Source organism: Branchiostoma belcheri, unplaced genomic scaffold (assembly GCF_001625305.1).
Source record: "Branchiostoma belcheri isolate BF01 breed outbred unplaced genomic scaffold, Haploidv18h27 scaffold73, whole genome shotgun sequence".
NCBI classification, from domain to species: domain Eukaryota; kingdom Metazoa; phylum Chordata; class Leptocardii; order Amphioxiformes; family Branchiostomatidae; genus Branchiostoma; species Branchiostoma belcheri.
This window is the reverse complement of record NW_017804387.1, coordinates 1167955-1182120: the sequence shown is the minus strand read 5'-3', so window position 1 is coordinate 1182120 and position 14166 is coordinate 1167955. Positions and strand designations below refer to the sequence as shown.

The 14166-nt window shown below is 43.4% G+C and overlaps 1 protein-coding gene across 1 annotated transcript in view; it reads left to right on the top strand.

Annotated features, from left to right (window-relative positions):
- Positions 1-3774: 3774 nt before the first annotated feature.
- Positions 3775-14166, top strand: part of LOC109485132 — a 48297-nt gene continuing 37905 nt past the window's right edge. Inside the window, 7 exon segments of the mRNA XM_019788565.1 lie at positions 3775-4248; positions 4800-4947; positions 5422-5607; positions 6226-6350; positions 7967-8123; positions 9301-9476; positions 10249-10378. Of these exon segments, the coding sequence (XP_019644124.1) occupies positions 3862-4248; positions 4800-4947; positions 5422-5607; positions 6226-6350; positions 7967-8123; positions 9301-9476; positions 10249-10378 (1309 nt within the window). The 5' untranslated portion in view covers positions 3775-3861.

Below are 14166 nucleotides of genomic sequence, written 5' to 3'. Positions count from 1 at the left end.
AATATGTTACACGCAAGGAGATATGTGTTACTTTCTGTGAGATACGGAGGTAAAGATGATCCATTTGGGCAAGACTTATGCCTCCACAAGGTAAAAATCCGCCATTTTCAAAAATGGCCGTTGCCATGGCAACAAATAACCAGGCGTCCAAAACTTACCCATTTTTGTAAGTTTGGGTCAAGGCCCTACCACCACACAAAGTTTGAGAGAATTTGATTTTTTGAGTTTGGCCACTTTTTTTCTGATTTGCTTGGTTTTTACAGACATCGGCTCTTAAGTATAAAATGATGACGAAAACGTGCTAAGAAAAGGCAATAAATGTCAATATCAGACAGACTTCTTCATCCAGAATATTTGTTTTGTTTTTCCCCCTTGAAATTTCATTGGGTGACACACACAGTAAGACAATACGGGTATGGTTACAGCTCTACTGCAAACACTTAGAAGATCTTTGGCTTATAATTACTTGGTGTTTGTTGTGTTTGTAGTATCCTACCTAGTCCCACCCTCGTTGTTTTTCTGAAGTGTGTGCTGACGTTTTAAGCTGTATCGTCAGGGATTGTGACAGAATAGGGACAAGCCAGGTTTGGTGTGTTATGAAAACGGTTACCCCACGTCTGCACATGTTAGTTTACCCTTATTATGTCTGTCCCACTAAGTAAGACCACGACCTAATGGTCGAAGAACAAGCGCAGGCACTAAGTAACAGTATAGAGTTAGAGATAATAGAGATCATGCCCTATATTGTCTTGATATGATGCACGATTAGGTTAGTACGTTGAGGGTATAAAACCACTTACCTTACCTGGTAGTACACGTTTCACACTATGGGAAACTTTCATAAGATCTTGGGGAGCGTCATTGAAAAATAATTATAGGGGGTCGCTTCAGTTGGCCCTACGCATTGAAACCTACAGTAAGACAAAAAAAAAAAAAAAAAAAAAAAAAAAAAAAACAGACAAAACTCGCCTTTCAGGATTTATAGTAACAAAACTCAACTTCATGAGCTAGCCCATTTATTAATTAGTTATTGATTACTTATTATACTTACAAGCCTTTCGGGAAAGATATTTCCGGTTTTATGTACATGGGTCAATATCTTGACCCCCTGTCATGGCGATTCCAAGGGACTAGAAAGAGGGGTGTAGTATCACAGATGTAGTCAGTAACAATGCCAATAAAATATGCATGGGAAAAAAATCCATTTTTGGGGCAAAATCCTCTCGGAAGCAACATTTGCTCCAAACCCTACACTATACCATTCACCATCAAAATGCCAAAAATTCACCAAAATGACCCTCAGAAAAGGTTTTCAAAGTTCTTTAGCAAAACTCTTTGTCTAGCGTTATCAATACGTACACGAGATGTTGAATGAGTTGCTAATTTACCTTTACTATATGTCACGCTACTCTCTGCTTCTGAATTGTTGTTGTACAGAAAAAGCCCCTCCTGTGCAAACATTGTGATTGGTCCCTACACCTAAAGTTCAAAGTTCAAGCGTGAAACACAACAATGCCACGCGAAGGGTCATTGGCCTATACCATAATATGTAACAATGTAGGGGACATTGACTCACCGATGCTGGTCATGCTAGACGTCATGTGACGAGCTGAGCAGGTAAAACATGTCTCCAACATTCACCGTGCTAACACAGACACCGTCCCGGGCCTGTCTGCTCAGCCGTCCCGACAACATAGCAGCGATCACCCGCCGTCCAGGATACGGGCCCGTCTGTTGCCTGTGTTACCGCTTAAGACGTAAAGTATAACTAGGTCCAACATGTCTCTGAATTCTATAAAGGCAACAAAGCCTAGAAGAATGAAGGAAAGGGCCACTAGTATCGTGAAGAGATCCATGGTACAGCCGTGAGACAAGGAACACAACAAAGTGTTCAAAACAGGCCTTTAGGGGAAGGCTGTCCTTGACCGTTGTTTTGTGGAATCTGCCTAGGCAGAATCATGTCAACAAAGTGTTTGGTGGTTAAAATTGCCTTTGTTGTCTTAAGTTTCATTTATTGTTAGCGGTGTCATTTAATATGCTACTATCATGTTCTGTCAATATATCCACTTATGTAGGCCAATTTATACACAATATTCGCTGACAAAACGAGAAAATGTAATAAATTCCTGACACTATATATTACTATCAATAGATTTAGATTAGTATAATTGGTGTCTCTTAGATTAGTATAATCAGTGTTTCTTTATTTCTATACATTGTTTATGAATGTATACCAGATTCTTAGTACAGTTAGTAGAACTGTTAGATATTTTTAGCATCACCAACTATGTATGTATGTTAACATCACCAACTATGTAATACTATGTACTATATTTTGCCATACGTTGTACCCGCTACATCTGTTGGGCAATTAAGTTCTTCTTCTATAAACGAGTGCTTGAGTACAGCGCCACTATGTATTGTATCTTTTTTTAAAGATTAAAATTGTACACATGTAATAAAAAGGCTACAGATCGTAGTTTTTAGAGTGCGTTATATCACGATGTTTGTCAGGAAAAGATTCATTGCCGAGTCTACAACTTAGATCATGCAGTACAATGAAAACGTTTACTCCGTGTACTTCGTACTTACTTTCCCACCTTTACTAGTTCTTTACATATTGCGGAAAGTTTGTTTAAATGTCAGCTTTCCTGCTGTGATATTTACGGATTTGTAAAGGAAGCGTAAAGATATGAAATATGTTTACGTCGTACTTCAGCACACTGAAAGGTGACGGAAAGGCGAAATTTGCCTTTCAGCAGCCTTTACGAAGTCTTTACGAAGTCTAAAGTCTATTGAAATATTTTCTCACCTTTAATACTTCTTTACATATTGAGGAATGTTTGCTTAAATGTCTGTTTTCGTGCTGAATTGGACAGACAAAATAGGTATACCGCGTGCATACTTTATACATGTATCATCATGCCTTCGGATGATTGACCGATTGATTTATTGATTGATTTATTGATTAGTTGATTGATTAGTTGATTGATTGATTGATTATTGTTGAATTGCAAAGTTCTTTACAACCACTTGTTTAACACTGAGAGATCTTGTTAAACAAGTGATTGTGAATAAAGAACTTCGCTATTCAATCATTAACCAACCTGATGAAATTATTCACGGATCATTATTAAAACATTCTTATAAAGAATAATAATATCTTAAATTAGCAAATGTACGTCATAGATCCACCATTACAAAACTAAGAATCAGTTGTCAAAAAAAATTGCGAATCGAAGCAGGAAGACATAACCGCACTCCCCTAGAGCAAAGAATCTGCCAATTTTGTAGTCTAGATAGAGTAGAGGACGAAGTACATTTCACCATAGATTGTCCTTTATATGACAGTGATAGACGTATACTCTTCGGACATGTTTTAAGTAAATTTCCCAACTTCGGATTCTTATAACAAGTAAAGAAAAAAATCATATTCCTGGTAACATTTGATAAACCAAATCTGACTACTCATACAGCATCGTACATTTATACAAATACTAAGAAGCGAGAAGAAGTTGAAAACACTAGAATACATAAGACATTTATTTATACATGTACACATAGTTATATGTATATTTATATGAATATGTATTCGTATATGTATAATGTGACCTGTGCTTGGCACAGTGGGGCAAAAATGTACAATAAAGATCTTCATTCATTCACTAGGTTGCGTCAACTATTATTGTTGTTGCGGGTTTATAGTGTTTAGATTTGGTTCAAAGTCCAAGGCAATTGGGCTCTCGCAACATACCCGAGGCAGTGTTAACACGTTAACACAGCAATGTTAACAGCTTGCTCGTAGTTAGTGAACTTTTCTCACATGTCCTGAAGAGAGACACCGTGTACAGGTACAAGGATATGGCGCTGAATGTTAGTACGCTATTCTGGTCGCCTGTGTTACAGCTATTACTACTGGTCATCTCCTGTATGGTCAGTGATGGCCAGTCTGTGGAGGTTTCCACGACCCTTGGTCAGATCCGAGGGTTCAGCACGACTCTAGACGACGGTACCGTCCTGAACACCTTCCTCGGCGTGCCCTTCGCGGCACCCCCGACCGGGGACCGGAGGTTCCGCCCTCCTCAGCCGCACGAGGGTTGGACCGACGTCCGTGACGCCACAAGGTTCGGGCCGGCATGTCTACAGTACCCAAGGGGGACAACAACGTCAGTCACCTCCTACGACCCTAGTCTGGACGACGTCAATGTTTCTGAAGACTGCCTGAACTTGAACGTGTATGGTCCACAGGTAAATGTGTTATAAATAATAGTATTGAAACACAAATTGAATTTTTATAGCTTGGATGCCAGACGCATAGCATGCCAGGCCCAGAGTTGTCAGCGTCAAACTGGTGTAACATTTATTTCTTCACACTAGACTGTGAATCAGTGCCTAACTGAGGGGGGGGGGGGCTGTGGTATAATTTCTTGGGGGCCTTGGAGCTGAGAAATGGACCTGTGTAGGCCCTGGAAACAATCTGGCACCTAGGCTGGAATTTTTACCGTTGAAAATACTTTTTATGTCTGCTTTTCTGATGCATTAGAATACAGCGGCTGTAGTTAAGCTGAAAATACAGCAGTTGTTATTGTATGGTCAAAGATGAAGATGAAGTTAAAGTTGTAACAATGTAAGTCCTAGTCTGTTTGGCGTGACTTATTTTAGCTGGCTTTTTTGCCTGCCTACCTGCCTAAATGCCTAGGCCAGAGCTGGTCCCTTGCTCCTCTTTTGTTTTGTATAAACACAACATTGATGACCTTGAAACCACCGTGACCCGGCGGCCATGTTTGTTTGTTCCTCAGGTGTCGGACGGTGAGGGGTTGCTTCCCGTCATGCTCTACATCCATGGCGGCGCACACGTTACCGGAGCCAACAAGTTGCATGACGGGAGTTTACTGGCACAGAGAAGAGTGGTCGTCGTCATCACAAACTATCGCCTTGGCGCTCTAGGTATTTGCTACTAATCTCCAAGCAGATGTTTTAGTGGATGCAAAGACAGAATCAAATTGGCCTGGCTGTATCTATTGGGCAGACATTTACCATTTTGCCACCCTGGCCAATTTGATTATGTCTTTGCAGCCACCGTAAGATCTGCTTGGAGATTTTTCATTGTACTGTATCTCAAAATATCATCGATATCAATTTTGAGATTGAATGCCAATTATCTTGTATTGATTCTGTATCTAAACTACGTTACTTAAACCTAATTCGTAACGTCTGTGGCCTGGAAATATTTGTTGATATTTTTTTATTCATTTATTAAAGCAGAAAAAAAAATAAAATCCAACAAAAAAGGATCATACAAAGATAAAATAGATAAAAATAACAAATAAATATACACAAATCTTAGCAAACAATACTAAACAAACAAATTGGGGTCAGACTGAATTAAATTTGTGGATTTTTTTCCTGTCAACTCACTAGGATTTTTCAGCACCGGAGATTCTAGCGCCGCAGGGAATTATGGGATGTTGGACCAACTCGAAGCCATGAAATGGGTCCGCGCGAACATCCGGGCATTTGGAGGCAGCCCCGATCGTGTGACCATATTTGGTGAGAGTTCAGGGGCAGCGAGTACATCTCTACACCTGGTATCTCCGCTCAGCAGAGGTGAAAATAGTTATCGTTTTATAAATATTGTATATAAGTTGTTATCTTTCAGAAGCAAAAGGGAAAATTGTAACATTGTACATTTCTATGTATATCAAATTTTCAATATACCCTCCAAGCAGTGGTTGAGTTCGCTTACCAAACCGTTCGTACATGATTTTTTTTCTAATTTTCAGTCACCTTTTTTTACAAGAGCTTTCCCGTTAAACGTCAAAAGTGCTTTAATGTTTCACGGTGTAAAATGACATACTTTAGAAAATCGCTAGGATAAAATTGAACTGGCAAGTCTGGCATACTACAGAACAACTAGAATATCTACTACCATAGCACTCAATATTGTTCTGTCTTTCAGTGACACGAATCTTGGTTATGTAAAACTGCTTTTTCCAGGTCCTTCACATGTGATAAGTGTCGACTTGTTCTGTCAGTTCACTTTAGTGAAGCTGAAGAATAGTGTTCTGTCAGTTCATTTTAGTGAAGCTGATGAAGAGTGACGGATGTCACTCAAAACGTCCGGAAGTTATCTACGTACTTTATCCAGCAGTAGACTAGTAGAAGTTTATTTGTCTTTAAATCTTGTTTACCTGGATGTCTTACCTTCATCAACGTGTCTTTCAGACTATTTCTATCAAGCCATTCTACAGAGCGGAGCCTCTACCAGTCCCTGGGCCGTCTTACTGCCGGAGTACGAACCTCAGAAGTACACGGAGGAGCTGGCAAAGCAGATGAGCTGTAGTACGCAGGTATGTACCATCTGCGCCCCTATTGTTTGTTTGCAGTCACGTGAGTGACATAATCTAGCGTCCACCATGTTGGTGGGTTAAAGATACATTGGTAAATATCGGATGAGAAATGTCACATGCAAACACGAAACAAAATGCCTCCGCCCCTTAGGCGTCACCAAAAAAAATTACACAACTTTGCTTTTGTATCATCATGCATATATGTGATGTCCTTTACTAAAGGTAAAACGATACACTCTCTTCTCAAAACGTTTTTGACGACATGTTGCCATCAACACAACAACAATCTTAATACAACACAAAAATGGCGACATTCTAAAGCCATTCTACAACTATACATATAACAAGAAAAACGCTTATAATATATTGTGTTTGCGATTTTTTTCAGTCAACTCAGGAGCTGGTTGACTGTTTAAGAGAGAAGACAGCGGAAGAGATCTCCAGTGCAGATGTGGGCGTAAGGCTTGTCTCTATTTTTCTCCAAACGCGGTTACGCAAGCTTAAGTACACGCCTCTTTCCGTTATAAGGCCATGTTGATTTGATTATATATGGATGACATCCTATTGGAACTGTGCGTGTAAATAAAAAAAGTTTTGCCAAAAAAAAGTTGGTCTCATTATGAAATCTACGTCGTCATGAAGGTTGAACAAATGGCACAGAATATGGTAGGGCGAATTATCTACTCTTCAAATTCATTTCTTAACATTTTCGTCTTTTTTCGTTTGATTTTGGCATTCTACGATATTGGTATCATTTTTAATTTTTTGCAACTTAAGGTATATTTTTGCTAATTTTGCAACTGTTTGATACGATTTACAGCATGGTTGAAAACGCCGAAAGGCGGTTATACCGCCTATACAGATAGAGATACAGACAGATACAGAAAACGTTTTTTGGAACAGCCGAAAATTCATGCGCGCGGATGTCATCCATATAATCAAATCAACATGGCCTAAGATGCAAAGAAACATGCATCTTAGTCGAGTAATGCCCACTTTCCGAGAAGAGCGTGCGTTTCTATGATGAATGTCCAGATTCGATTAGACGGAGTGAAGATTTGTATAAGACAACCCCAGTATCATGTGTTACACTCCATAAGTAGGTAGGTTCCTCTGGTGTCTTAAAGACCAAATGACACCCAAAAAGTCTGTAAAATACATAACATATACAAAGGTATACATACAACCAAGTCACGTGAAGCTGGTTTCAATCATGATGACTGAGAAATTGAGTTTTTACAGAAATTGACTTTGTAAAGGTCAATTTTTGGAGACTCTCTAGCAAGCAAGCTATCTATTTGCATCTCTATAAATTATGTTTTATTTTTGCATTTCTGTGCTTTTTCCTGAGCTGACATCACTGGGTGACATCAGCTCAGGAAAAAATACAGATATGCAAATTAAAAAGGTAGAGATGCAAATTGTCTGTCAGAACTGGCTTGTGCTGACTTTCTCAAGACGGGGCATTCAATTTTTGAATGTAACAGGGGAACCGTGCATATTTATCATAAATGTGTCTGTTAGCCAGGTAATACTAGTTATGTCAACTACAATCGGATAAGGTCATATTTTGGTGTCATGAGCACTTTAATTCTCTCCCCATGACGACCCTACAGAAGCCGTACCCGATGTCGTCTGCTGCCTGGGCTCCTGTTGTGGACGGCCCCGGCGGTTTCCTGCCCGCCCGACCGTGGGACTTACTGGCACAGGACCGGTTCACCAAGGTCCGCCTCATGGCGGGATGTACCAGGGACGAGCGGTCCGGAGACCTGGGTAGGAACTGGACATCAAAAACACTTTTCTTTGGAGAAGGGAGCAGGGTTGCAAGAGTATACAGTGCAAATTTTACGGAATACAGTGCAACTTTACCGAATACAGTGCAATCGTATTAGTATACATTGCAATTTTACTAATATACAGTACTAGTAAAGTTGCATTGTATACTAATACGGTTGCACTGTATGTCGTAAAATTGTACTATACACTAATACGATCGTGCTGCATTCCGTAAAATTGCACTGTATTCCGTAAAATTGCACTGTATTCCGTAAAATTGCACTGTATTCCGTAAAATTGCACGGTATACTCTGGCACCCCTGAGGTACGAAAAATTGTAAATACCACACTTATAAGTAAGTAATATAGATATGTGGTGACTTGTCTTGGGGTGTGGCAGAGGAGGTTTCATTCTCCACCGCCCTTGCTACTTTTTTTGACCTCCATGAAAAATGGAGGTTATTGTTTTTGCTCTCTCTCTCTCTCTCACACACACACACACACACACACACACACACACCACACACACACTCACTCACTCACTCACTATCTCTTTCTCTCTCTGTGTGTTTTCGCACATTAACGGTCATCATAACTTAAGTCAAGAAGGCCTGGATGGATTGTGACGATATTTGGTATGTAAGTATATCTTGGACACCAAGGTCAAGCTCAATTATAGAATGACCTTGGCATATGGTACTGCAACTGTAGTCCATTTGCATACTAGTAGTTCACTCAAAACCTTCCTGATTCCGTTCGCGAGGACAAGCCAAGAAGAAGAAGTTCACTCATGCATTTATATACTGTACAGTATGTTATTAGGCAGAGAAGACCACAATATAAGATCATGCTAATTACAACCTTATTTTCCATAATTAATGACAAAATAAAACAGCAAAATCTACAAAACTAGTGAATATCATTTGGAGTTATCTTATCGTCTTACCGCCTTACCGTTTCTTGACCGGGGGTGGTCGTGGGGGCACCTAGCGGCTGAGCACACTGCCTTCCTCCATCCTTCTCTGTCTTGAGCCAGCGGTTGGGCGCAGGCAAGGGACAAGCCGGTCCACTCATTGACGTTGTCGTCCCATTTCTTCCTCAGTCTCTCTCTCTTTCCTTTCCCTGGTACTATTCCTTTGGAGATATGAGACGTCCCAACTCTTGTTGTTGACAGCAAACATTCCTGGAGTAGAGAATGGAGTAAGCAGAGACCGTTTCATTGCCGACCTGGCGGAGTTCGTGAGACGGTACCCGGCAAACAGGGACTTCCTTTCCGACGCCCTTCTGCACGGCTACACGGACTATGAAGCCATCGACGATCCTATCTCCAACAGAGATAACTACGTACAGGTGATGGGATCTTCCAATTAGGCCGTGTTTAAGTGAAGTCACCCAAGGCGCTTTACATGTGGTTTACCCCGAAGCCGGTTTCAAGTGGCTCCATCCGAACGCTCCGAAATCACATTGAAAGCGTCTCGATCCCAAGCCACTTCTAGAGGTGGTTTCGAATCGGTTTTCCCGCATCGCGATTTGCGTCTGAACGCAATATGATTTCAATGTGACTTCGCCTGGTCATGGGTTACGGGGTGATATTTCTTTATTTATATGCAATACCAACTTTTACGTGGCAGCAACTTAAAGAGCAGTAATGGTCAAATAATGCGTCCGTTGTAGGGCGAGCTTCACCGCCTCTGGCGGGACCACGTCGGCATTCGGCCGAGATACGCTGGGAGGGGGGCCTCAGCAAGCAAGTCGTTGACCTCTGACATCAATAACACGCCACCTTGCGTGTTACCATCAAACAGCAATAAATGTAGCTCAAGCGAATTGTGATCGGACTCGGTTTCACCAGATGTGAGGAATGTGAGTTACCCGAATCGCGGTTTGGGTGACTTCACTTAAACACGGCCTAAGCCTCCTTTGCAGGCCTTCCGGGATCGGTCGATTTTTTGGGGGTGGGGGCTCTTAAGTTGCACGATTTTCTGATCAAACGTAGATCGCACGCATTGGATCGCCTCAAAACTAATCATTTGTATGTCTTATCAAGACCTACCCACCTACCAAGTTTCATGATAAGGATCCATCTAAAGCTTCTTACTGATGAAGTTTCTTTATTAACCAGTTCCTGTCAGACTATCGGTACGTCGCGCCGGTGGAGGAGGTGTTACTGAGAATGTCGGCAGGGGGCGTTTCAACCTACAAGTACAGCTTCGCTTATCAACCCATCCCCGACAGATATCCCTCGTGGCAAGGTAAAGTATGGTTATCTGTGATTACCCGGTGTTACTGTGTGAAATTATTGTGTGATTTTGTATGTATATGAAGGACCACATGAAAAGTACCTGACAAAAGATTCCTGTACCGCATGTCTCACCACTGGAATACTTTACAAATTAACAGAATTGTTACATGAACCTTTATTTCAGAATCTGTATTTTGTTCACGTATTTTAAGCACGGTACTCTGTGGTTACCCTTGTGTTTTTTTTGCGACAGTATTCTGTAATTTTGTATGTATTACATGTAGGACAACAGGAAGACAGAAATGTTAAACTCAAACTCAACTCAATGCCAAATTGATTGGCAAAGGCTGTGAAATGTTTAGAGTTTAGGAGAGAGCTAACAGAAGAGAATTGCTTGCTAGGTCAAAAGCTAGTGTTTTAGGACAATGTATATTTGCGTTATTCTCCAAGCATACATGTGTAGGTTTTGGCTTTGGATTATTTTTGACGACTTTTTACGCGTTTTATCGGGATTTCTGTTAACGTTTTGTACTGGAATCTTTTTTGCGCCAGCCAAACAGATGATTTGATATTGCCATAGAAGTTCACCTGTGTATAACCATAGTACAATGTTAAATTTTCTTCCAACACACACAAAAAGCGTACAGAAGGATAAAATTTTAAATGACCACTGTCGCCTTCAGGATAAGTAATGACCGCAACTTCCGAACGTAAATTTGATACTGTCTGCAGCAAACCGAAAAATCAACTTGGGGATTACGATTGCGCACCTCTGAGGATTTTCAGTTTCTGATGTTATACTGAGTTACTAAGTTAGAGTTATATATACTGAGTTAGAGTTACTGATGATATGTGTTCTCCAGGAGTGCCCCATGCGGCAGAAATACGCTTCCTCTTCAACATGCCGACTCGGTTTGTGGACGGCGCGCCCACTGCAGCTGACCTGGACGTGCAGGACAAGATGGTCACACTATGGACCAACTTCGCCAAGACAGGGTCAGGATAGTACTTGCACTTTTTTTAAAACGTTCACAGGGGTAGAGTTAGTGTTGTCCATGTTACCTCCGTGAGATGGAAGGTACTGTTTTTTGTCTGGGTGATAGGTCGGACGGACTGCGGTGCCCGTGGTATTTTAGCAGGTAGGTACGTGGGATGCCCGAACATCGGCTCCCGACCCTTTCGCCTTGACGCGGTGCGAGGGCCCGAATGTACCAATTTCCTAGTCCTGGGGTAGGTGTACCGTCCCTACTCTGTAACCTCGAATGAGGGGGTGGAGATTGGATAGTCGCTAAAGGAAGGGTCCCTGTCGGGCAGATGGAGCTCGATAGCCCTTGTCAACCGGGGCAATCCATCTAGGACAAGGAAAGTCTGACTTAAAACCTACGACCCGAGGACCTCACTGTCACCGTCCCAGTTTACTAGGCTATGGCAGACGAACCCCGGGTGTAAAGGGTGGGAACAGTACTGCGCACACCGTCTCTCACCTTAAAAAGCCACTGCGCAGGCCCAAGCCCCCCCCCCCCACCAAAGCCCTGCAGCGATGGGAAAGGGGCGAACCGGCAGGTGGAAGATGTCACCCAAGCCGCAGTTCCAATCCTGCATGCAGGCGGTTCAGGATATTGGTCGTGTGACTGTTGACCTGAAGATGACAACATCACTCGGCAGCACCCTGAATGGCCGAGCAGCCTATTGAGGAAAGCACTGCTCGCTCCGGAGCACGGAGGAGGACCTAGAAAAGGTGGTCCAAACAAAGCTCATCTTCAACCTACCCAGTTGGCTAGCCGCGGCCAACGGGCATCTTCTCAAGCGGTCGAACAAAGACAAGAAACAGTGGCTCCATACCTGCCCACAAAGGTATGACAGGACTCAGACTAGCATGTTGGAATATCAGGACCATGCTAGACTCCCAGGACGATTGCCGCCCTCAACGCCGCTCCGCTCTGGTTGCGCGCGAGCTCAACCGTCTGAATATCGACATCGCTGCTCTCAGTGAAGTTCGACTTCCAGATGTCGGTAGCCTCAAGGAGCAGGGTGCAGGCTACACTCTCTACTGGTCAGGCAAGCCTCAGCCAGAGCGTCGTCTCTCAGGAGTGGGCTTCATGACAGAGAACACCATAGCTTCAAAACTGGAGAACCTACCAACAGGTCATTCTGACCGCATCATGTCCATGCGCCTGCCTCTGACAAAGAAACAGCACGTTACCCTCTTTAGCGTGTACGCCCCGACTCTTCAAGCAGACCCAACAGAAAAGGATAAGTTTTACACTGACTTGCGCAGACTAGTGCGGAACACCCCTGCAGGCGACAAGGTTATTATACTTGGGGATTTCAACGCCAGAGTGGGCAGAGACTCGGTAGCCTGGAAAGGTGCCCTCGGAAAGCATGGCGTTGGGAACTGCAACGACAATGGGCGTCTCCTGCTGGAACTCTGCACCGAGCTCCAATTAGTCATCACAAACACAATCTTTCAACAGAAAGACAGTCTCAAGACAACCTGGATGCATCCCCGGTCTAAGCATTGGCACCTCATTGATTACATCCTTGTCCGCCAACAAGACCGCAGGGATGTTTTGCATACCAGAGTGATGCCCAGTGCAGAATGCCATACAGACCACCGACTGGTTCGATGCAAACTAACCCTTCACTTCAAGCCGAAGCCTAAACGAGGAGGTCCTCCCAGGAAGAAACTCCACGTTGGCAGACTGGAGTCCGACGTAGTGAAGGCTGATCTCCAATCCCACCTTCAGTCTAAGCTGGAAGGTCTGGACTGCCCTACAGACTCTTGCCCAGAAACACTCTGGGCTCAACTGAAAACTGTTGTGCTGAAGTCCTCGGAGGAAGTCTTAGGCTTCTCTGGGAGGAAGAGCAAAGATTGGTTCGATGATAATGACCAAGAAATCCAACAGTTACTGGCTAAAAAGAGAGCAGCTCACCAGGCACATCTCGCACAGCCTTCCTGCCCTGCGAAGAAAGCTGCCTTCCGCTCCACATGCAGCAAACTTCAGCGCAGCCTGCGAACCATGCAGAACAACTGGTGGACCCAGCTTGCTGAGACAACACAGCTCTGCGCCGACATCGGTGACTACAGGGGCTTCTACGAAGCCCTAAAGGCGGTCTACGGCCCCACTCACCAAGTGGTAGCTCCTTTGCGCAGCACCGACGGCCAGACTCTCTTCACGGACAAGGCGTCCATCTTGAACCGCTGGACAGAGCACTTCCAAACCCTCTTCAGCGCTAACCGTACCGTTGCTAACTCTGCGCTCCAGCGCGTACCTCGACAACCAATAAAAGAAGACCTGGATTTAGTACCGACCCTCGAAGAGGTCATCAAAGCCACAGATCAACAGAAAAGTGGAAAAGCAGCAGGTGTCGATGGCTTACCTCCAGAAATCTGGAAGCATGGAGGCGCAGCATTGCACTCCAAACTCCACGAACTCTTTGTGTGCTGCTGGGACAGGGAAAGCTTCCCCAGGACCTTCGTGACGCTGTTATCATTACCTTATACAAGAACAAAGGGGAAAAGTCCGACTGCTCGAACTACAGGGGGATAACTCTCCTTTCAATCGCAGGTAAAATCCTGGCAAGAGTTCTCCTCAACAGACTGGTCCCTGCAGTTGCAGAACACCACCTCCCAGAGAGCCAGTGCGGCTTCCGAGCCAACAGGGGTACCACCGACATGGTCTTTGTGCTCAGGCAGCTCCAGGAAAAATGCCGTGAACAGAATAAAGGACTGTACATCACCTTCGTTGATCTGTCAAAGGCGTTTGACACTGTGAGCAGGAAGAGCCTGTGGATGAT